Source organism: Falco punctatus, assembly GCF_963210335.1.
Source record: "Falco punctatus genome assembly, chromosome: 2".
Taxonomy (NCBI): Eukaryota; Metazoa; Chordata; class Aves; order Falconiformes; family Falconidae; genus Falco; species Falco punctatus.
This window is the reverse complement of record NC_137581.1, coordinates 8,046,729-8,072,403: the sequence shown is the minus strand read 5'-3', so window position 1 is coordinate 8,072,403 and position 25,675 is coordinate 8,046,729. Positions and strand designations below refer to the sequence as shown.

General features: G+C 38.0%; 1 protein-coding gene and 1 long non-coding RNA gene across 18 annotated transcripts in view; one reads left to right on the top strand and one right to left on the bottom strand.

Moving 5' to 3' along the window:
- The window catches only part of DLG2 (discs large MAGUK scaffold protein 2), a 1,068,724-nt gene that overhangs the window by 505,890 nt on the left and 537,159 nt on the right, over positions 1-25,675 (bottom strand). Inside the window, exon 1 of one of the 17 annotated variants that reach the window (XM_080375895.1) lies at positions 14,843-25,370. The exons of the other annotated variants lie outside the window; for them this stretch is intronic. Coding sequence (XP_080232021.1) covers positions 14,843-15,091 — 249 coding nt within the window. The 5' untranslated portion in view covers positions 15,092-25,370. Of the gene's footprint in view, positions 1-14,842; positions 25,371-25,675 lie in introns of those variants that run through there. 17 annotated transcript variants of the gene reach the window in all.
- The window catches only part of LOC308059077, a 450,864-nt gene that overhangs the window by 340,085 nt on the left and 85,104 nt on the right, over positions 1-25,675 (top strand). The gene's annotated exons all lie outside the window — the stretch shown is intronic.

Genomic DNA, 25,675 nt, shown 5'->3' with positions numbered 1-25,675 from the left:
CCCCATCGTAGAAGGCCACCAGATGTCAGGCATGATTTGCCCTTAGTGAAGCCATGCTGGCTGTCACTAATCACTTCCCTATCTTCCATGTGCCTTACCATACTTTCTAGGAGGATTGGCTCCATGATTGTGCTGGGCACAGAGGAGAAAGTGACTGGTATGTAGTTCCTCAGGACTTTTTTTCCTTTTTAAAAATGGGAGGTATGTTTCCCTTCTCAGTGGGACTTCACTGGACTGCCACAGCTTCTCAAGTATGACGGATAGTGGCTTAGCTGCTTCATTTGCTAGTTTCCTCAGGACCAAAAGATGCATCCCATCAGGTCCCATGAACTTCTACACCTTCAAGTTCCTTAGGTGGTCTTGAACTCTATCTTCTCCTACAGTGGGTGGTTCTTCATTCTCCCAATCCCTGTCTTTGCCTTCTGTGACTTGAGCAGTGTGGCTGGAGCTTGCTAGTAAAGACAGAGGCAAAAAAGGTGTTTGGTACCTCAGACTTCTCCATGTCCTGGGTAACCAGGTCTCCCGTTTCCTCCTGAAGGCGGCCCACATTTTCCCTAGTCCTCCTTTTAACACTGATGTACCTATAGAAGCTTTTCTTGCTGCCCCTGATGTCTCTGGCCAGATTTAATTTATCAGGGCTTTAGCTTTCCTAACTGAATTCCTAGCTGCTTGGACAACTTCTCTGTATTCCTCCCAGGCTACCTGTCCACACTCTTCCATCCTCTGTAGGCTTCCTTTTTGTGTCTCAGTTTGCCCAGGAGCTCCTTGTTCATCCACGCAGCCTCCTGGCCTTTTTGCTTGACCTCCTCTTTGTTGGGACACATTGCTTCTGAGCTTGCAGGAGGTGATCCTTGAACTTTAACCAGCTTGTTTGGGCCCCTTGTCCCTCCAGGGCTTTATCCCATGGTCCTCCACCAAGCAGATCCCTGAAGAGGCCAAAGTCTGCTCTCTTGCAGTTCAGGACAGTGGTCTTGCTGTGCGCCCTCCTTGCTGCCCTAAGGATCTTGAACTCCACCATTTCATGGTCACTGCAGCCAAGGCTGCTCTTAGGCCTCACATTCCCCACCAGCCCCTCCTTGTTGGTGAAAACACGGTCCAGCATGGCACCTCTCCTCGCTGGCTTTTCTATCACTTGGAGATGGAAGTTATCATTAATGTTTTCCAGGAACCTCCTGGATTGCTTATGCCCTGCTGTGTTGTCCCTGCATCAGAGATCAGGGTTGTTGAAGTCTCCCATGAGGACCAGGGCTTGTGAATGTGAGGCTGCTCATATAGAAGGCCTTATCTGCTAGGTCATCCCAGCTGGGCAGCCTGTAGCAGACCCCCCCTATAACATCACCTGTCCCTGCCATCTCTTTGAACCTGACCGATAAGCTCTGGTCTGCGCCTCATCCATCCATGGTGGAGCTCCATGCACTCTGGCTGGTCACCAACATTGAATAAAATGGTGATAATATAGCTCATTTGAAGTAAACAGGCAAGCCTGTGTTATTGTAAGCGGTACGCTTGACTGATGATAATTTTTCCCCCTACTGAATATTCTTAATGACAACATCAGATTTCATTTTATTGTGCTGTTAGTAACTAATAAAAACAATAAACAAGGGAATATGAGTTCGCAAACAATGAACAAGGGAACATGAGCTTCCAAAACAAAAAGCTGTTTCATTTAGTGAGTCTGTACCGGCAAAGTCTCTGCAGTAATAGGTGTTAAGAGCTGAACTTCAGCAAATACAGAACAAGAGATGAAAGTCTGTGCAATGCCTCTGAGAGACTGTCTCCATAGCACAGGCATCACTAAGAGGAGGTACCGCTCAGATCTGAAGCATTGTAATTACCCGGCCCTAGCTCCCTGTGTTACTCCGAGTGCCTTTGTGCATGCAGGTTGATCCCCACTGCCAAGGGGAAAGTGCAGAAAGGCATTGGGAAGGCGGCATGGCGTTGCTCATGTAAGCAGCCAAGCATTCCACAGGAGCCACTTCGGGCTGTTGCCCAGTTCTTGGCGATGCAATCCATAAGCCTGAGGTGTAGTGTCACTCAAATTTAATCTCTCAAACCAAACCCCTTGCTACAGTAAAAATCTGTGCAATCTGCTGCAATATCCCTCCCTGCCTATGGACAGTGACACTGCATGTAAAACCTGGAGCCCACAGCTCTGCCACGTGTGTGATAACCTACCTTAACACACAGGTCTCTCCAGCAGCTCGGCTTTCAGCAGGATTCCCCACGCCAGCATCTGCAAGCATCCCCAATGCTAGGGTCTCACACACTCCCTAGCTCAGTGGAATTCGGTCCCCCCTACAAGTGGAGCTATCTATAGGTAGAATCAAGCAATTCTAATAGTAGTAGGTGTTATCAAGTCTATTTTTTTGTTTGTTTATCAGTTTTATGTTTTGGGTTTTTTTAAATTCTGAGGGTTAATTGTCAACCCAGAGTCAGGGGCTATAAAATCCCAATGAAAAGCTCATCTACCACACTTGTAGTACATCAATTTAGTCTCCCCATGATATCAAGCAAGCTTTTTACACAAAAGAAGTTAAAGAATACTTTGAAGTCCAGACTTCTCAAGTTAAGGAGTTTTTTCCTTACTAATAGTTAACACCTGATGGGAAAGCCTTTTTAAAATTCTTTTGATCCCAGTGAATGAATTATGGCAGTTATTAAGAACAGTTCTATTTACACAAAGTGCATTTACATTTAGATTAACCTTATTTAAATGCAACTTTGATTATCTTTAATTCTAATATACCAATTTAATTTTTTTTTATTAACTTCTTTTCTGACCAAATGCATTTAAAAAAGGCAGCCTTGAAGTAGTTTTGAAAATAATTAATATAACAAATTGGAATAAATTTTGCAAAAGTACTAATGAAACATAATGATTCATTAAGAGCAGTTTCAAATGATTAAAAATATAAACCCCAACACTTCCCAAGATGAAAGATGATCTTAGTAAATATTATCTTTGCAATAAATTTATTTTAAAAGTGACTTTAATGAGTGAACCATCTTGCCCCCCACATTTTGAACAGTCCTTTAGAGTGTTGCTCCTAAGTGTCACCACAATATGTGAATATTTAAGGCTCATACTAGTCTATCAGCTTCCTGAAACAGTTTCAAGGAATAAACAGAATCTCCTTGTGATAGAAACTTCCCAGGTTTCAAAAATAACATTGAAAATACAATAATTTTATCTATTTTTTCATATAACTACTTACTTACACCAGCTTGTGTCCCCTTAATATTCACTGATTGTACAGACACTCAACCCAAACCAAAACAGATACATTGTTAAAATATATTTTCAAGCGATTGCATACTTGAAAAGGTCACTGTACAAAGCACTACAAGATTAAGAAAAAGAAAAACAAAACAAAAAATCCCCACAAAACCGCAAAAGATTAAAACCAAAGCAAAGCCAACTTCTATTTTTCAATATAGTACACTTGGCCTAGGACTATGTTGTGCTACACCTGTTATAGTAAGATAAATATTTTCAAAAACTTTTAATAGACATACCACATTCCTAAATATTTCCTCCAAAATACACTGGACAGTTATTGATTTGTTTCCTATGTTTCCTTACTTGGCTTCAACTTTTTCTATACTTCAGGGTATTTGCTTCCTATTACTCCACAGGCTGCAAGAATTAAACCAAGAACGGAAAGTTTTGGAAGTTAAATGTTGAGATCAGGCATGTGGTTCAAAAAAAAAGGAAGTATGCAAGAGAATTAAATATAATTTGCAGTTACATAGTACCTTCAGACAAAAGGCAGAGTAACCTAATATATATTAAGCAAAGTCAAGCCTGTGAATCAGGGCAAAGAAGGATGAAATCAATTCCCAGTTATTAACAGCAGAGAAAAAAATAATGCCAAATAAATCAGAAAATATGATTATAACAATAAGTGCCTAAAATTCACTAGATAAAGTCAATAAAATAAATGGAATATGTTAAATAGCAGAGCAATGATGTCTTTCTGGAGATGTTTTTTCAACTTCAAACCCACAACAGTTTTTTCCATTTCTGCGCTCAACTAGGGACAACTGAGTCAAACTGGAGGCTCAAAATTGTAAGGAAAAACACACAAGCTCAAGTCCTGACAATCATGACAAGAATTTAAGCATTGGAACGGGCTGTCCAGAGAGGTTGTGCGGTCTCTGTCCTTGGAGATTTCCAAGACCAGGTTGGACAAAGCCCACAGCTGTCTGTGAAATCAATATTGACTCAGCTTTGAGCAGGCGTGTGGACTAGAGTCCTCCCAAGGAGAGCTCTAAGATCTAAACAGGGTATATATGCTGTGAATCTTAAATACCAATATAGGTGTTTGAAACCTTTATACATTTATTTACACAGAGAATAATATCTAAGATATCAGAGATATTTTCTGTAGTACACATACATATGTAATATATTCCTATTAAAATACTCTCCACTCAGCTTGCCGCTTTAATTTAATTTTCTTTCCCCTTACCCTTTTCCCCCCCCACAATATGTCATGCTCATAGAGGTATTTGTCCTTCTACTTTCTTTCTGGTTTAGGAGGCTGATCTGGACTACAAATTCCTGAACTGGATCTCAAATACTTTCTAATCCTTCACAAATTCATTCCATACAATTTTCTGCACTTTGTATTTTGGAGTTCTTTGTATAAGAAAGTTTGCTTTTCCATTGCCCAGTATTTGTGACTCATTTTTAAAATTTCAAAGGTGAAATTATGACAACCGGGACAGAACATTTTTCTAAATGTTAGAGTATCACACTGAAGCATGTGTTGCAAATAATCTCTGTATTTCGTTTCATTACAGAGATTAAAGAGAAATTGCATTTGCTCATAAAGGCCAAATCATGAGGCTGGTTTTCCAAGATTAATATCTAAAAGCTCACAATCTTCTTGTTCAGCAATAATGAAGTGATATCTGATTAGAAACATGTGCAAAAAGAATCTGTCTGAAGGAATGAGTCACACAAAAGGTGTCAAATCATCAGACAGAGTCAAGTAATCTCAGTCCCAAATTCTGGCTAAAACCAAGATAGATCCAACTGTGCTCTGACTTGGCCAGTGCTTGCGCAATAGCTTGAATGACTGGAAATGCACAACTTGCTTTCTCTTTGAATATGAGACAGTTCCGAGTTCTAAAAAGTATTTGTGCAGACAGAGAGAAAGGATTTCTTTATCCTGGTCTTTCATACTTCTGATCTGACATAACAGGATCATTCTCCGAAGTATGAATATATTGGAATCTTCAGGTCTTATTTGACATTTTGTACGTATTTCAAGCAATGAGACTCTAAACTTGCTGCAGAGTCGATGAAGTTTGAATTCTCCATATCCTGCCACAGTTGTTCCATCATAACCCTGTCAGACAACCCTTTAATAAAAAGAAATCCTGAAGTAGGTAAATATTTAGGAAGACAGCGAAAGTCTATGGTCCAAGAGGGTTTCCTCAAGAAGGGCAGTTAAACGATGAATTTCAGAGTTTCCCAAACACTCAAACAAGAGAGGATGTAGCTTTAGCAAACAGGAAGGTTAATGACTTTATCTGGATAACATTTAAAGACATCACAACGTACCTCTTTTTCATGAGGTTCTATCATACAGTTAAGTACGGATAAGCAGGGCTTGTTTAGTTATATTACAATACAAAGAAAATGTTGGCATTAAGGTGTTATGTATACAAATATCTCAAGAATGGGTGTTAGGAGGGCGGGGCCAGGCTCTTTTCAGTGGTGCCCAGCGACAGGACAAGGGGCAACGGGCACACATTGAAACACAACAAATTCTATCTGAATATGAGGAAAAAAATCTTTACTGTGAGGGTGACAGAGCCCTGGCACAGGCTGCCCAGAGAGGCTGGGGAGTCTTCTGCTCTGGAGACACTCAGAACCCACCTGGACACAACCCTGCACAACCTGCTTTAGCAGGGAGTGGGACTAGATGATCTCCAGAGGCCCCTTCCAACCTTGACTGTTCTGTAGATGAAGCAAGTAAAATGCAAATAAACCTTGATAAGAAAATAAATCATTGCCAGCTGCAGACATTTCAAGGGTTAATAGATCTATAGCTTATGTGGGAACTCTGAAGTCTCTGTGCCTGCTCATAATGCAGTTGTTTTACTTCCCCTATGTTACCTGTTAATTTTTACACTGAAGAAGGGATGCAAGTACTCAATGACTTGGTCAAAGCTGGTTTACATTGCTCATCTGTGAATCACACCAATCTGTACAGGTGAAACCTAAAGTAAGATTGAGCAGAGAGGAAATGTGCAAGGTGCTGTATAAAAGACATAACAAAATTATTAAGTCCTTTCAGTTATCAGCGTGGTCTGACTTTAGCACCATTATCCCTCAGATACCTGATGCATGCTGGTTTTACTCATCTCAAAAGGGAAAAAAATACCAGTGTCAGACACGCCATTTCTTCTAAAAGGAAAGGAAGTGCTTTAAATTAGAAGAGATTATGATCTCCCAGAACTGCAGCATCATCACTGTGGTTCTGGTCTTGGACCCCCTAGCAGTATTTCTGGTCATTGTCTCTGTCACTGGGGCCTCTGAGGCAGCCATATGGAACAAAAACCCCGGAAAGGCACATGCTTTGCTTCCTTCCATGGATCTACCATCCTCTTTTGCTTTTTTAGTGTTACTTCCGTGCTCTCTGCAATCCTCACTACCACTGCAGATGGTATCACAGCAAAGGGAGCCCTCTCCTCTCATTCCTTCTCCTGGAAGCAGCAGGTGACTCAGCAGAAAGAGGTCTGGCATATTTTTTAATACAAGAATTGATCTGTGACTTAACTCCTACCCACACAAATGCCCCATTCTTCGCCACATTTTCTGCTGCTGTGGCTCAGAGGTATCCATCTGGACACTGCAGCAGAGCCTTATTGGCTGTAACTTGATGTTTATGTTTAAAGACACTTCAGTTCTTCATAAAATATTACTTTTCACAGTTTTGCATAGGTAAACTGTCAATACATGCCACAAAATGAAACATAAGGAGGACAAGGTTTTTCTTAAAAATATCACCTAGGGTACAAAATATTTTGGTGTTTTTTGTCATTTTTACATTTTTTTCCACCATAATCCAGGTAAAACCTGATCATTGCTACATTGTTCACGATAGAAAAATAACATATTTCATTGCCTGTACTGAAGCTAGCAAAGTAAAACTGCACCCAGTTAAGCTGTGACCTGTTTAATACACTGCTAAAAGCTTCCATCTAAAAGGCAAGCAGCCAGCATGTTAATTGTTTTAATTATGAAGTATGAGTAGAATACGCAAACAGAAGCCGACTTCACTGTTGCAAAGAGCATTACATTTAGATAAGTGAAGAACAATTATAGCAAATTGCTTCAAGGATGACATTATCTGGTGGAAAAATAGGGGGAAGGGAGAAAAATAGAAGAAACACCTCAATTCCTGCGCTTCACCTCAATACATTTCCAGTGGCATACAACATTTTTCCTCTCCGAAAAGAATCCCTCTTCCCACTTCTCTCAACCAGAGATTGCATACAACTCATCAGTTAAAAAGAAAGGCCATGCAAAATATTTCAGCTATCGCTTGACCGTCCTCTGTTAAACGAAGTGCAGCGGCTGCAGAAGCCACAAGATGGCACATTGTTTGCTCACTGTTTCCAAAAGTATAAACAAAAGATTGAGTCAGGAATCAGAAGGATGAGCTACTGCTGCTTTATTAGCCCCATTACCTTCTTAGCAAATCGCTTTCCTCCAAATGCCACATCTAAGATTTCAGTTGCAAAAACTATTGAAGTTTCAGAAAAAAAATATGATTTAAGGGCATCAATCCAACCTCCAGAAAGTATACACGTACCATGGTAGTGCATTGTTTTATATGTGTATTATATATAAAATAATATATGTATTATTTTATATATATATACAATATATTTTTTTTTCCTAAAAGCTCACCGTAGTGTATTCACAGACATATTTTGGTTAGTGTAATTTGACTACACTAAACAAAACAGATTTGTAAAACTATCTGAATGATCAAAACACCATCACAACGTGCAAATCCCGGCGATTACAGTACGTAACTTGCTTCAAATCCCTCCAATTATATTATTGAAGGCATACACCACTCAGCCATTATTTAGGGATCTTACACATCTGCATCATTACTGCAGCACTGTTGAAGTCCACCCTGTTTTGTGAACACATTTTGTTTTCCATAGAAGTTACCTGAAGTATGACAAGGGATACATACAACTCCATGGAAGCCCTATATGAGGAAAGAAGCATGCTCATTCCTGTGACCTCATTTCCAAACCCTACTCAGCATTTAGATGACCACAAATAATTGTATTTCATGGAATTTTTCAGGGTTTGATCTGGAGTTTTATTCTGTATTGGAAAGAAAAGGACATCTCTGGACCGGGGTGGGGCAGGGGAAGCAGAGCAGTGACCTCTTTCTACTTGAATACATCTCTGCGATCCTTTTTGCCATAGTTTGTATGAACTTGTCCTTCAGCTTTTCTAGACACAGTCTCCAGTATCATACAGTGATTTGGTATCACACTTTTCCCAGTTTCACACACTGGAAACTCTGTCCTGAGGAAGACAGATACGAGAAACTTGAAAGTAAATACCAGCTTTGCTTCTGCTACAGTTCACACTAGACAAGGACGTCCAGCAAGACACTCTTTTAGGCAAATAAACATTAACTATAAAACTCCAAATGTCTCTTCTGAGTGTTTTGCAGGCTAATTTTACTTTTAACACAAAGAATATAATTATGAAATGTTATATGAATTATATGAATCTATAAACCCCTTTCAAGTAAGCTAGCAAAGCAATACTCCAGCTCCCTTAATAATAACTCTTTGAGCTGCAGTGTTTTTAGGTTTCAAATATTAAAGCTACATTTTATGTGGTGCTTATCTACCACAGTGACAGGATTCTAAAGGACGGTTTCCAATTCAATCCACAGCAGTCCCATCTACTCCTTATTGATGTTCCTAAGCTTGTGTAAAATTATATCGTGTTTTCTTTCCAGTCTGGGAATATTTCTTTGTTTTGGATTTTATTAAACCTAGTAATCTAAAAAGCTAAACTTGTCTTCTTGTACAAGTTCGACTGCAGTCAGATATTAGAGAAAAGCTTCACGAAACAAAATGCTGCTCTCCAGCCCTACCACTTCTGACCTCTTCAGCAGAACTCTTGTACCCTAAAAGGACAGGGCACAGCTACAACTTCTTACATTTACTATATGGTTTCTAGAATCAGTTCTTAAAGTTCACCAGCAACCTGTATGTGACAAAGTGGTACAGGAACACAAGTGTTTAGAAAATCATTTGGTGCATGGTATTTATAATTACCAAATGTTTCACATCATTCTTAATGGTGCTAACCCAGGTCTCCTGTAGTACTGACCTATGTGCATTTAGTATAGTAGTCCAGAAATATCTATATGACTAATCACCTCACTATCATAGAGATTAAGACCACTTATTAAGGGAGTTGCAGTTTTTGTCTCCAGAAGACAAGTGCTTTGTCTATGTGAAACAAAAGAAAGATGCTTTTATTGTCTCTCATCCTTTGCTTTTGAAACTCCCTACTTTGGCACTTCAAAGAACAAAACCAGAAGTCAAGATGAAGAGGATGACAGCAAGGGAAGACTCAGGGAGAGAAGGGGAAGGAAGACTGTATTTCTTCCCACAAGGGTTTGGTGAAGCCATGAAAGATTTATGCAGTAAAACAATTATAGATAGTAGTTTCCTTTCCCGATCTAATTAGAGTAAAATCACATTAAAAAATTGAATACATTTTTAATTCCATTCAATCCTGTAATAAGGGACAGTATCATTCAACAAACTGGAGTAGCTAGAAGGAAAGACCTACTACGTCAAGCTGCTTTCAAATGTAACTCATATAGAGTAGCCTCAAAACAACACAGATTTTTTTGTATGCAACTGGTGGCACAGCAAGCTGCATGCAACCAATTGCAAGATACATGAAAAGAAAGATATTTAATTCCTGCCTCTGCCCCCCCGTTAAAATTATACCCTACAAAGTTTTTATGGCAGGCACTCAGCTTAAGTTGAAGCTAAAGACATAGTACTCTCTATGATGAATACTGACCCCTCAGGGGAATTAAAGACTGGAATAGTGAACATAAAATACGACATGTAAACAGCATATGAGATCTTTAAGTCAAAATTGCTACTATCATGATAGCATCTGTGAAAGAAAGCTGAGTTCACCAGTAAAAGGGTTCAGGAGAGGCCTTTGGTCAATAAAGGACTTTCCCTGAGTTCTCAGACTTCAAGGAAGTTTAAGCATCAGATTTTGGACAATGCACAGTGCTAAAGGGCTATGGGGATAAGGTGAGAAGGGCTTCAAACTCATCATGAAACACAATTACAATCAATCTCATTTGACTATCAATGAGGTAGCAATTTCTCTTGCTCAGAGGCAAACCCCAACATAATAGGAAGAGGGCATCTAAAAGACTGTTTCCAGGCTTACCTTCTATCCATTAAAGCACACAGTACTGAAGGTGAAATACCTGCTGAGGTTCATGAGGGATTACAAAAACCACTTTGGTGTTGCATGAGTCCCTGGTGCCAATCCAAGTCCACAAGGCATGACAAACATCAAAGAGTAGCCATCCCTATCTTGGTAACACAGACTGGACTTCACCGGGAGAAGAGTTTGATTCATCCCTCTTTAACCAAGGTTCCCAAAGCAATAAATCCAATCGCCTGCCATGTTCATTCCCAAACAAAGCTTAGGCAGAAGTCTTTAAAAAGGGCTGATCTGACTGTGTGTACACCTTCTCTAAGATATGATGAGCCTGTTTATGTTGGACAGTTTCTTTTTTCACCTAACATTTTCACCACTTTCTCCTTTTTTGCTTCTCACAGGCTCTTCAAAGCACACTGCAAACTGAATAATATTATGATTTTTAATAAGAAAATTACTCGAGCTGGAAAAAACTTCATTTTCCATTCTCATGTATATAAGCAGTGATAAAACCCATGGTCTGTTAAAAAGCTCTCGTGGTTTAACCCCAGCTGGCAGCTAAGCCCAACACAGCCCCTCGCTCACTCCCCCTACAGTGGGATGTTGGAGAGAATCAGAGGGGTAACAGTCAGAAAACTCTTGGGCTGAGATAAGGACAGTTTAACGGGTGAAGCAAAAGCCGCGCACACAAGCAAAGCAACCCAAGGGATTCACCCACCTCTTCCCACGGGCAGGCAGGGGCTCAGCCATCCCCAGGGCAGCCGGGCTCCGTCACGCGCAGCGGGGACTTGGGAAGACAAACGCCGTCACTCCCCGCGTCCCCCCCTTCCTCCTTCTTCCCCCAGCTCTATATGCTGAGCATGACGCCATATGGTATGGAACATCCCCTGGGTCAGGGGGGTCAGCTGTGCCGGCCGTGTCCCCTCCCCGCTCCTTGTGCCCCCCCAGCCCCCTCGCTGGTGGGGTGGGGTGAGGGGCAGCAAAGCCCTTGGCTTGGTGTCAGCGCTGCTCGGTGGTGATGAAAACAGCCCTGTGCTATCAATGCTGTTTCCAGCACAAATCCAAAACACAGCCCCATTCTAGCTATTACAAATAAAATTAACTCTACCCCAGCCAAAACCAGAACCCAACCAAAAAACCTCAGCAATCTGTCAAAGAGCCTATGTCCTAACCAAATGTAAAAACACAAGAACAGCAATACTGGTTGGACCAAGCGGCCATCTCCCCAATATTCTCTATCCGACAGTAGCTAAAAGAGGAAAAAGGACAACTCCTACCCAGTTTCTACAGCTGTGTGTGCTGACTTTTCTAGGAGCTCATCTCCCACTCTCCTGTATGAGCAGAAAGGAGACCGGAGGAAGGTCACTACCACGATTCTTTAATCTGCACCGCTTCAGACGCCAAAATTTGAAAATGGGGCCTTCCTCTGCCCCAACTAGCATGGGAATACCCGGAATAGAACAGAATAATTTTTAGCTGGAAGGGACCTACAATGACCATCTAGTCCAACTGCCTGACCAATTCAGGACTTATCAAAAGTCAAAGCAAATTATATTAAGGTCATTGTCCAAAAGTTTCTTAAACCCTGACAGGCTTGGGGCATTATTCACCTCTCTAGGAAGACTATTCCAGTGTTTGAATACCTGCTTGGTAAAGAAAAGCTTCCCAATATCTAGTCTGAAATCTCCTTTAGTACAGCTTCAAACCATTCCCATGCATCCTGACACTAGGTAACAGGGAGAAGAGATCAGCACCTCCCTCTCAATTCTGGTGCTGTGAAACCCCCCAATGCTACCGCCTGTTACTCTAAAATTATTCACACAACATAGCTGCTCTGTCTAGGTGTGTACCTTCATCACCCATCCCTCTCCAGAAGCTAACTTGAATGAATTAGAGGATGGAGTGTCTTAGTAGTTGTAGGCTGGGCAGGACTCTCTCTGTTCTGGCTGTTACAATCAGCCAAGAACATCATCAGGTGCAACAAGCTCAGAGAGCTTCTGGACTATGGCCTGGTGGGATACATGGCCCCCATGCTGTGTGCATTGCCCTCAAGGCTGCCCATATGTTGCACATCACCATCATTTGCTTCAAGAGGTGAAAATCCCCCACAACCCTCTTTCCTCTTGCCTGAGGGTTACCCCATTGAAAGGGTAACTCCTGCCTCTCACTCCATTTCTGTTCATTTCTGGTCATTTTGGCATTTTTCTTTGCTCTGTGCTTTTCCTAATTATTTCTAATATAAGAGAAGGGGTTTAGGGTTTGGGGGATTATTTTTTTTTTAGCACTACTGAGGTGATCTTATCTGGGAACTATCATGACTCTAAGATCTCTGTCTTAGGTACCCAGAGCCCACCTACTTAAATAAAAATGTTAGCCCAGCCTCCGCCACCATGCATGCTGCTTTACGATCCTTCATGCTAAATTTCATCAGCCATTTTATCTCACCATCTTTTAAGATCCTTTTGCGATTCATCATCCGGACTGCCTTTGCTACCTAAACTTGCAATTTATCATCACCTAATGAATACAATTCTTGACTACTCATTCCAAATTCCAATTAGGCAATATATGAGCCCAACCTATTTTGATCTTTTCCCCTCCTCCTAAGACTCAATCACCTACACACAATGTCAATACCAAGCTGCTACAGAGGTTCTCCAAATAATTTCATACCTATCATAATATGAAAATTCATATAGCATCATAAAGTTTGTCTTGTTTATTTTGTAATGGCAAATCTACCTATATTCCAGTATCTATAGATTTTTTCTGTGTTAAGCATGACTATATTTTAGATCTATTTCAGATTGACACACTTGCCTCCAAAAATTTTTGCCTGCACTAGCACACACTAATGATGGTAAGAAAAAAATTTACATATTTGTTTTAAAGTCATGTGTCTCATGGCACATTTAAACAGAATTATGTTTTATTTCATGAGAACATGACAAGTAATTTTAAAAATATATCATATGTAGAATTTGTTGATTTTAGTTTATTTTTCCATGAAGAGAAGTGCACAAAAAGGTGGGGGGAAAAAATACATTTTCCAGAGAGTTTTTGATTTTTCTGCTTAACACTGTCAAATAAGTACAAACCAGTTCATTTTATAAATGATTATTCTGAATTTTAACAGTACAAGAATTCTTTAAAATAATCCTCTATTAAAGCCTGTGCTGCATTCAACTTTAAAAAGAGAAACTTCTGAAAAGAATGGAATTGCAAATGATTGTTATGACCCACTCACTATTATCACTCAAGCACTGCCACCAGAACTATAATATAATCCTTTCCTCATTAAAAAAATGCTTTATACTCTTTTGCACAGTGAAGTTTTGTCTTCTGAAGTTTAAAAGGATTTCTGCTTGAAGGTTAACTTAGAACAAGATATCATTATATCCATGAATTACAACTGTCCATCTACAAGTAACAGCACTGATGAGAATAAATTTAATAAATCAGAGCAGTAACATAATAGGAGAAAATAAGTTCACTATACAAATTTCCTGAAAACAGATATACATAACATTATATACAGTCTGTTAGATTAATCCCTAACACTGCTAGCAGTAAATATTCCAGTACTGTATTTAGAGATTAATATTCTAGTACTGTATTTAGAGATTATTATTGAAATTTGGCTTCACTGCAGTCAACAGAAGACTTTGAACTTAACCAAGCTCTTACCAGGTAATATTGAGATACCATCTCTGTAGTATCTTTACCTTTTCCAAATACATGTTTATATCATGCAGTTTAATGCGACACTCCAAACTGTGAACTTGAAACATGGTGAGAACTTGCACACTCATGCAAACTTTGCAGCGACTGTCAACGTACTTCTTTCTTAATTGCTGTTTACCATCAACATTTTTATTTTCTATTTGCTTTGAACCAAATATGGAAAAGAAAGAATATAATGCAGTGCAAATAAGACTTCACTTGTAATATTTGAAATATAACACTACATAACACTTACTATATGCACTGAAAAATTAATATAGCCATATTTATATTTAAAATGAATTATCCCTTATCAGAACTCTCATCTGAGATATTGCAAGGAAGACTCCATGATTTTCAGCAAAACCTTCTAAATTATAAATGCTGACACTGCAGAAAGCATCAATAAGAGCTGACTTAGCCTTTTAAAATGTAATAAACTTGGCTTCGTGCTAACAAAAATTCTGAAAACATATTCATAACAAGTTTCCAAACCATTAGTGCAAATTAGGAATGATATATGCCATACATATCTAACATTAATCTCTTAAACACAGCCACATGCAGTTGTTGATTATGTTTAATCGTATTACTTACAACAGCCAAGATATTTTGTGACTGGCACATTACCTGAAAACAATTCAAACTAGTTTTGTGCTTCTTCAGTAGACGCTCTTCCAAACTTTGTCTCCATTTAAAAATAGTAAGAAGAGATGGCCACTTCAGCTGGCTTGACTCTTGTTTTTTTTCTTTCTGCCCATCCAAAGAACATCTTTTTTGGTAGTGTGGGCACAAAACCTCATGAGATGCTGCTCTTACACTAGGTACGCTTCCTCTGTGGTTTACCAAGGTTGAGTTATTTACCACTAGATAGTTCATTTTTAACCCCAGTCTTCTGCTGTTTCCTTAAAAAAAAAAACAAAACAAAACCACAAAAAAGCCAAAAACCCCAACAAACAAAGCACCTATTAAAAAAAAAAAAGAAAATGTTTCCCTTACACATCTATTTTCAGAGCTTCATGAAACAGTTTTCATTTTCTGCATACAATAGTATTCTGTACTCTAAATTTTAAACCCATAAACTTCGCTGTAATTTGTGGTATTTGATGCTATTAATTGCAGAAGCCCAAGCGGAGTTTACATCATGCACACATGCCACAAAATTGGCTATCATTTTTATCTGACCTATCTCAGTCTCAGAGAGGATCCTAAACCATTATTAATAACTCTAAGATGAGACAAGCTATGTGGTAGCTGTTCTCCCTCACTTGTTTGTCCTGCGTTGTTCCTCTTCTATTGTACTAATGTTGCTGTTTTCTATTTTATAGTTGCCAAAAGCAGATCACAGCATCAGTGCACTCATGCAGCATGAAAAACAACTCCATTGACACATATTCAATGTAGCCAATAAAGATGTAGTAGCCTTATGAAAAGCCTGTGGGGGAAAAAAATAACCTAAACCCCAGAAAAAATAAAAACCTTCCTGAATATAGTTTGCAGAGCCACCTAATTAAATGCCAGAGGGCTATGAATTCTGCTGGATGAGCTGAACTGGTTCTTCTTCCCCCCCCCCCCTTTTTTTTTTTGTTTGGTTTTGGTTTTTTTAAATCAATCCTGCAAGCCTGAACCTATACAAGGACACACATATCTCTCCACGCCAAAACAATAATGGGAAAATGATGCCTAAACCTGAAGCTATAGCTAGCAAAGTTGCAATTGTGAAAAAGCTGCCTGAACTTTCCCTCCACCTCTGCACCCTCCTCAAACACACAGGAAACAGAAATAATTGTCTGCAAATTTTGCAGCCTCTGACTTAAATTTCTAGAAGCCAAGCTGACATGTTTGTCATTAATCAGAACGTATTCTTGCTACTATCACACAGTTGTTTCCATTTCAGGTAATATTTGAGAAACAAATTTTCTGTAAGTATTAACACTAAATAGAAAAACAATGTACAGAAAAACCTTTTCACTGCCCCCGCCTCTCTTTTTTTGGAGGCATGACTTAAAAGACTCAACAACCAAACATCTATCTACCATATATTGAGTATATACCATATATATATATATCAATACCATAGAGGAGAGGTATTATTGAGCAATGAATTAAATAATTACTGGGGTGTTTCTGAGCAAATCTGGACAACTCTCAAAAGTTCCTGGCAATTTTCCTGGGAACAGCAAGGAACTTGAAAGAAAGAGGACATGTTATCTCATCCAGTGAAGGAAAGGCTGCAGCATTGTCACGTTTTTAAACACCAGATAATCCACTCAGAAGAAAACTAGGGGTACAACTACAATGACAGCATGCACTCAATACATTTAAGAATCAAATGAGGAGACTGAAGTCTATGAGAAATTAAAATCTGCCATTCCTTGTACTTATTTTCCATTATTAAACATAGAAGACCACAAAGGAAACAAATTCAACAGTACCACTAGGAAATATGTAAGGGACATGAATGAAGCACCAAGAGAGAGATGTTTCTGGATTTTATAATGCAAGATGGGTTTGAGTTATGATTTGGTTTGGGTTTTTTTGGGGGGTAGGGTAGAGGGGTAGGGAAGATAAAACACCAAAGACGAGACTGTCAAGTCTGAGTACCATTTGGTCTAGAGCAACACCAGTAATGTCTTCCCACCCAACTATTAGAAAGAAACTGCAGGCAAGTCAGAAATATCCTACTTATCCCTCAAAGCAAAGCTTTATTTTCGGCTGGAAGCCCTCTGTTGCATCTAGACAGATAAAAAGAAATGTCTGTCAAGTAGCACAAACTGACTTTATCGCTATTATCAGAAGGGAAGTAAAACAGTCCAAGGGAAAACTAGTTTTATTGCTCATCTAATTTTTGTCATGACTTGCACAGCACTGGGCTTGGCTAAAGTGTTTTATCATCTTCATTATTTTCAACGCTTGTATAATTGACTTTTTTGTTAAAATCTCTAAAATAATTTTCTGCTGAGTTTCAGCAGTAAATTCACATGCTAGTTATAAAAGTTGAGTTACAAAAGTCTATATTTTCATTGAGAAAATTCTATGATTTCTCCATCTTCAGGATAAGGAATCAGGTTCTCACTCTAAAGCACAAAAGAAAGTCATAGGTGGCATCATCAGAAGATCACTTCAGTCAGAATCAGATTTGAAGGGGTTGGCCCCCATTATATTTTTCCTTTCCCAACATTAAGAGCAAATGCAATGAAAAAAAAAAGTCATTTTATAAACTTTCTCTAGGCATTTACATGGTATTCAATGTGATACTTTTGTAGGGCTGGTGGTTGGGGACAACATGGGGAAAAAAATATTAGAGGGAGACAGTACTCGTCAGCAGGAAATCTCAGCTCAAAACACTTCAGCTGCAAACTGAGTTTTCAGTTGAAAACTGCAAGAAAACTGAAAGTGACTACTAGAGTCCGGATGAGACACAAGAGGAAGACCAGAGGTGTTGGAAAATGTAATATACGGGGAAAGAATTGGATATATTTGGTCTAGTGAGGGAAAGGGTCAAAGAAGCATACTAGTCTTTAAAGAGTAAGATTGCTGCAATGAGAAGGAACTATGTATTTATTAATACAAGAAGACAAAGTGCTTAAATTTCAATAAACATTTGGAAAGGAAACTTTCATAAATACAAGATGTGCTGGAGAAGGCCATTAAAAAATGTTGAATTTTCAGAGTGTATTGGAAACGCAGCTATCAGGAATAGCTGATCTTGTCTTGAAGCAGGGGAATGGTTAAACTGACCTTTTTTGTTATTCCTATCTTATATCCTTTAATTTCTGTTTACTAGTGATTTATTTGCTTCAGGGATTATAGGAAATCGAGGATTTTTATCCTCTAGTTTTAACGCTGAACAGTTCAGGTTTGAAGAATCTCCCTTAATGTAGAAATAGAAAAAAATTATGGTATTAGTTATTTGTAATTAGTTTTTCAAATTTTGCATATAAATTCACTGACATCTAAAAATGCAATACAAATAAGAAAATACACCACTCCACCACAATCAGGGAATTTTGTCTTTAAAAATGTTCAAATTCAAATTTGCTTAAAAAGAAACAACCAAAAGCCTGTCTCTCCACTCCTCCAGTCAGATATTTAACAACACAGGCTTAAGACAGTTTATAAAAGCAATGCCGACACTAAAATCTTGCTCATTTTCCAAGATAGGTGTCAACTATTTAATTTCCCAATTAGCTGGAAGGCCAGAAAGACACTGGTATTCAATAGGCTTAACTCTGTATACACAATAGGATTTTGAAAACAGTCAAATTAATAGTAATTATTTTTGATTTTAGAAAGCTTCACATGTCTTCTCTGGCAATGGTTGAGACAATGCATATATACCACATGGGCTGCAAAAATCAAACTTCAGGCAAACACAATCTTTCAACATAACCCCAGCTCTTAGGTATGTTGGGAGATACTGGCAAAAATACAAGAGAGTTTTTCCCAAAATTGGGTTTTGGTGCACAACACGGCAGATAATTAAGACTGCACATCAAAGCGTTACAGCATGTTAAGAACATGAAATGAAAGATCTGGAGTGGAATTCAGCTGGCTACACATATATGAGACTAGTAACATTTTAGCTGCCCCGGGGTGTCCTACCAAGCCTAGAGCTGCCATTTTAGCAAAGGTCAGATTTCTAAAGGTCCCACGTCAATTCTGCCACTTCACGCACATGTCTCAGATTCTCCAAGGTACCTAAAATGCACGAGTGACCGATGCCTAGACACCGAAATCGTGCCAATTATGTTAAGACCCCTTAAGCAGTTCACGTCTCCTTGTGTATTACAGCCGCATAATTGTGTTAAACTCATTAATTCGCCCAGAAGCCCTTGCAATGAGCAAAAAGAACTGACATATTCCTTAGTGAGCTTCTGAGTCCCTGTTAAAGCAGAATGTACTGAAATATTAGTAACAGAAATCACTTTTATGCAGGGTAATGTCACCAGAAATTTCAAATGCCTAGCGAAATGAAAATAAGCAAGGAAAAGAAAAGAGGAGAGAGCGGAGGGGGAAAGGGTAGATAAAAGAGAAACTCCTCTTGAGTATAATGAGCAAAGTAATAAATTCACCTTCCAACACTAACTGGAAACCAGTTCCTACCAGTTTTTCAAGAAAGCCTGAAGATCAAAGAAATGTAAATAAAATCCAGCTAGGGTAAGTATGCTAATGTCTGCCTAATTTAGAAGAAAAGTAATCAATAAAAAGGAAGCAGGGATAGGAAAAAGAGAAAGGAATAAAATGAAAAATTCCATTGGAGAGCTTAATAAAAAGGGATCCTCTCTGGACCATTCTGGGAAATAGAGAGATGGTAGTATGTAAATCATTTAAAAAAGAGGTAAAAGTGAAATTAAATAAACAAAGAATAAAATAATTTGGTTTAGCCCAGATAATTTAGTTGAAAAGTTGGAGACTGGGACAATGCTATCACATATGTGCTCTCCATTCTGGTACAACTCCCACCTGCTTGGTGGGACTCTGAGCGAGATGGACCCCTTGGGCAAACACAGCATAACTATTCTTCTAATTAATACAAATGTGAGTAATAAATTCTGGGTGTAACCAACACCTTCTTTCCCTACTTTGCCAAGAAAAAGTGGACACAGAAACCAGGAGGCAGAAGAGCCTCGCATAACAAGACAGACATGACTGCTCTTTGAATTTGTCCGTCTGCTCTTGTTTCCACAGAGCACAGACAGGAATTTCTGTCTTCCCTTTTCAGACTCTACTCTTCTGCTTCCTGAGGATTAAAGAGAACATTTTTTGAAGTCAGTAATATTTTTAGAATGTTAATCTCATTTTTTCAGAGTTTTTTTGGAGCTTCTGCATATCCTACATGCAGACTTTCATCACAATATTGCCCACCATTTCATCTCATCAGTGATCACAGCCAAGACGAGAAGTTTTTTCCCTTCCTTTCCCCCTCTCTCAAAATCTATCTTCATTTAATGCTGTTACAATTTGAATATAGTGTTTCTTTCCTGACCCTGCCAGCACGAACATCCTTTTTTCAGACTTCATCCATATCTTTAAGAGAAGATATGATAATATCTTAATTATTCCTAAAATATATTCACATCTCCTAACTGCATTTCCCTTAACACATAAATTATTGATAACCTCTAGGCAAGATCATTACCTGGATACGTGACTGAAGCTGTTTTCAGTTTCAATTTGTAATTATAGAGTTTCCATTTTTCTCTCTCAGTAGAGATTTCTCATTGATGTAAGGAAAAAACCACCAAGCCCAAACCAAAACCAGCCAACAGATCAACTAATCTGCTGATGAAATGACTCTCTAATTTTGGGCCATGTTACATGCACACAGTTACACCTGGCGGAAGCAAATATGCTACTACACATTAGCAGGTCCCTCCAGCATTGAAAAAGAATTATTCATCCTGTTCTCTATGTCTGTTAATAATTTCATTGAAGAACTGAATCTACCTAGTTACAAATTGTGCCATGGATGCTATAAGAGTTGATCCTATAGATGAAAACACCTATATAGGCTTTTTAAACAACCCAATATTAAGTATTCAAAGAGAAAAAAGAGCCACATAAAATTAGCGGTCTTTCTCAACTGTTATTTTAAAGAACACTATCTGAGCAACCTAAACTTAAGACTGTGATTTTTATAATTACTAGATGTTTCATACTTCAGTGAGAGAAAACATTTTTGCTCTCTTTTTTTCCTCCTTCCCAAAACTGTATGCACTATAAACTGCTTGCTGCCTGATACACTTCCCAATTTTTGTTTCACATCAGAATTTATGTATCACCATGGTAATGAAATGAAAATGCTTAGTAGATATGGCACTGTGAAGGCTACTCAAACCTTGAGGCATCCTTACAATTTTTTTGGAAAGCACACAGAAATTATTCTTATATTATCAGTACCCAAATGGCGGTTTCATGACCCCTGAATACTTCACTACAATCTAAATGAAGACATCAGTAGAGAATGTAGTTTCAAATGCACAAATTTTATCTTTAGAACATGATTGATGGCTTCATCTCCACAAGATTTTAATTATATTACCATTTTAAGTGCATCGTATTAGTTTTTAGAATTTTGTTATAGTGCTCATCACTGTCATAATTAAGCATCTGTATTACAATATAACAAATAATCTATCTATATTCAATTCAAAAATTATTCACAATCTAAGTGTTTTTATTCTTGACAACCCTTTTGTTTTTAATGGTTTAAAACGTTTATAAAGGTACCAACGCAGCCAGTTTTATCCTTTGGAATAATTTCCCACAACTCTTTTCATTGGAATCAGCATAAGCAGCTGTGAAATATAATCAACACCATTTTGATAGCTGACATTTTTTTGCTTTGTGAGATCAGAATATTAACACATTGCTCTTCGTGTCAAATCACGCTTCAAAAGTTCCTTTGATTTACTAAGTACATCAGTCTCCTAACAAAGCAATCTTACCCAGAAATTCTAATTTGAACTGAAATGCCAACTCTAATATTCAAATCCTACGTCTTCTGCTTTACTTCCTTCATCTGTTTACAAGAGCTTGTGGTTAAAATGGTGACATTATTAAAATGGCGACATTATTAAAATGGCAAGCTTTCTGCTGATTTTCTGTATTGATCTACCTATAGCCAATAGTCACATACATATATTTTTGAGTATGTTTGCAGGTATCAGATCAGACAAGTAAGAATTGGGAAGGAATGGCATAGTTGTTCTATTTCCCACAGCTGGAAGAGTAAGAGTAAAGTAGAAAGTGCAGGAGGTCTGTGGTCAACACAGGTGCTTTACAAAACGGAGATGATGTTAATTATCACAATGGGTATCTTCAAACCAAGGTCTTTCATAAAAGACTACAAATAATAATCAAAACCTGCCCTCTGATTTGAAGTTATTCTTAGGCATGCAGAATTAATTACAAAAATAAAATATTTGTAGTCAAACATACTTGCCCTAAAATGCCTATAAACCTGTGTCAGTTGGTTACATAATGATATTTCATTAAAAAAAAAAGTTCATTTTAGCCTGAAACAGGGTGTCTTAGAAAAAAATAAATGGAAAAGTCTCAGGAAGGAAAATGTCATTTCTGAGAAGTTATTTTTCTGTATTTCCATTATAGAATGGGAATATTGTTCTCTGCAGCCTCAGGACTTTGAGACACAAATATTGGAAAACTACTTTCTAGTTTCATAAAAATAGTGTGTAATTTACAAAATATTTTTTTATTTTTTTTCTTCTTCTCAGTAGCACCTGGCTTCTGTAAAGCTGCCCAGCAGAATTCAGTTGCAGTTACAATACTAGAACATTTTGGGACGCATCTTTCCTCTAGGATAAACATCTAAAATGCCAGTGTCAGGCAGGTATCAGAAGCTGTAACCCTACTGCCAAAGGGAAAAGCTGTCATGATAGTTCCTTTGTAAATAAAAAGCAGCACGTACAAGACACTTTATGAATTACTGAATGAGGTCCATGCAGCCATCTCACATGGAAACGAGCCTTAATAATGGTTTGTCGTTTACTTTTTAATGAGGATTGCAGATTAAAATCTTGGTATGATAGCCAGTGGTAGAGACATTTATACAATGGAACAACTGCATTTTTGTTCAGAACTTCATTTACATCTCTCTGGATAAAGGGTAGCTTCAACTTTTCTTAAGTTGAAAAATATGTGCATAGGGTTTGGGTTTTTTTTCTGTTAGCTTTGGCCCCAAAAGCTCTGATCCTTTTCTGTTCGATTATACAAAAATATCAAAGAATTTCTTCAAGCTTTGAATTTCTGCTCATTTCTTGTATCATGATTTGTTTTACCATGGAAGAATTAAAAGAGTTTGATTCAGAATTGGACCTCTTAACCTTGCACATAGGGCATTAGGCAATCTACAGTAACATCTGTAGCTGTGGCACTCCTATGGCTCTCCACAACAACATCACATTATTACCATGTCAATAAAGCTAAATCATCACTCTAGGTAGAGCTATGAACGGAACAGAAAGCTCACCAGGAATGAAATAAAGTATGTAATAACAAGATGTACAATGTTAAAAAAATGTGCTATTTATGGTCAAAAAAGAATAGTAAAATCAGACTGTCAATGTCAGCTATTACAAAATGTTAATACAAAGGAGTTACTTTACACCATTTACTTGAGGAGAATTTATCTTTGAACCCCAACTGAGATTTTTAGCCAAATAGATGTATTTTATGCATTTTTCTATTTTGCAAATTTTTTTCTATTCACCATTAATGCAAACTGCAAACAGCTCTTCATGTGTCTGAATCTTTCCCCTTTTATTCTCACTTGGTGCTTTAGAGAGGATGGGAGTCCGAACCAAGCCTGGATATAGTGCATTAAAACACAATTCCTTCCTCCAAGAAAGTATACAGTAAAAACACCACACATACGAATTAAAAAAAAAGAAAGAAATATGTGAGATAATTTGCAAAAGCAGGTCAGTGGCAGAATCTGGGAATAGTTGTTCAGTCTCTTGGCTTCTGCAGCAATTCTCCATTAGGGACCAAGGTGACCTTGCAAAGCTAGATTTAAACTTTCAATTATAACAGTCTTGTATGAATTGATGAATATGCTCAATCATACTGCAAGAAATATTTTTGTCTACCAAGAGGCAAAAGTGGCTTTTTTTCCTCATCTGGGAAACATTCAGCTTTCATATCAGCATGATTTCTTGTCTTCTAAGGAGATACTGGGATAGTTCTAAGGGTAAAATTTGGCCTTTGCCACGTATTCCAGTGGATCAGCCAGCCTAGGGCAGCTGCCCTTGTCCTCCAGGTGCTCAGAAAGTTTTCACAGAAGTGAAAAATATCTCAGCGTACAGAGGGATGTTTTCAGCATTTTTGAAAGATGAACAAAGTGTTCCTTCGTGATTCTTTACTTAATGTCTGTAAGCATATAATCACATTTTGCTTGATGAAGCTGGAATTCACTCCATCTGTGATGAAATCAGCAACAAGCAAAACAACTGATAATTCCAAATGTAATTGTATATTCCCTGTTGCTTCGTATCAGTTTGAGGCCGTATTACTGTTCACCTTAGTGGGACTGGTACTGACCGACGACATTAGAAAATAATATTTTAAATCTAATCTCTGTTATAAACACTACATAGCTATTTAAAGTTAAAAAGAGAATTCATTAGCCTGTGAGATGGGGAATTCAAAGCTGAAGGACTAATAAAAATCTAACAGGATCATATTCACCAAAATGACAGCTTTTTAAATGACATTTATATAATGATATGGTCTTATGCCAGAATAAGCTGTTCTTACAGCTTGTCCTACAGCACTTAGCACATCTGTGCTGATTGAAGTGGTGCTTCTGGTAGTAGATAGCTGAAGGATTAAGAAACTGATATAACATATATTTATGTTTTTATTAGCAATTTAAGATAAACTACAGTAAGAGAAACCTGGTAACTCTAGAAAAGTTTTAAATAAAATCTCTAGGTTTGTACGTATGTACATTTTGTTTTTATGAAAGGTTGTCTCTATGGCTGCACATTCAAGGCTGAAATGGAAACAAGTGGAATTTCATGAATAGGTGCACCTATACATAGAAGTAATTTTAAATAAAACAGAACAGGAATGCTTATCCTGTTAACAATTCTCTGTGATCTCAGCACTAAACCACCCTAAAGGACTGCAAGCATCAGTATTACTGCAATGTTCTGTAAGTTTTTTTCTGCCAGTGTAGGAAGCTTAACAAACAAAATAATCTTAATTTTCTAAAGTTTTCCAAACATTTCACATCCTAAAAGGTGGGCAAATAGAAAATGTTGGCCTCTAAATGCTACTTCTTAGACGTAACAAAAATAAAAATGGAGCTATAATTCACAAATCTGTGCTCGATCCACACACACAAAAAAATCTCACCTCCACAAATGACATCAGCTACACAGAGACACCAAGGAGAAATGTAACTAACAAGGAACACTGAATAATTCAAAACATCTTTCAAACACCACCGCAAAGTTCACAAAACAGCAAGGGGAACATCTCAATTACTGATATGCTTTCCCCTTCAGGGAGCAGTGAAAGTTAACTTTCACCATTAGTGCAGTAGAATATCACTTTAATAAATTTATTTTTGCAGCGCTTAATACAAGTCCTTAGATAGAAGAATAGAGTTAAAAAACAAAACAAAACAAAACAAGGTGGGGGGGTGGAATAACCTCTTAGCTCAGAATGACAACTGTATCACAGCAGCTTTCACATGGAGGTGAGCTTTCTTCACAAGGTTATTAGGAAACGTCTGATGTTTCCTCCCAGCCATTTAAAGACAGGGAATACTGTTAGAATTACAACATAAATCTCAATTTATGACACTTCTTTCTTTGGATGCAGGTTATTTAATACAAAGGCAAGTATATAAGGCAGTACAGAAGGTAACATTTATAAGGATTTAGGGGTGTTCAATAGAGTGGGAGGGGACAAAACTTGGTGTTTTCTGCT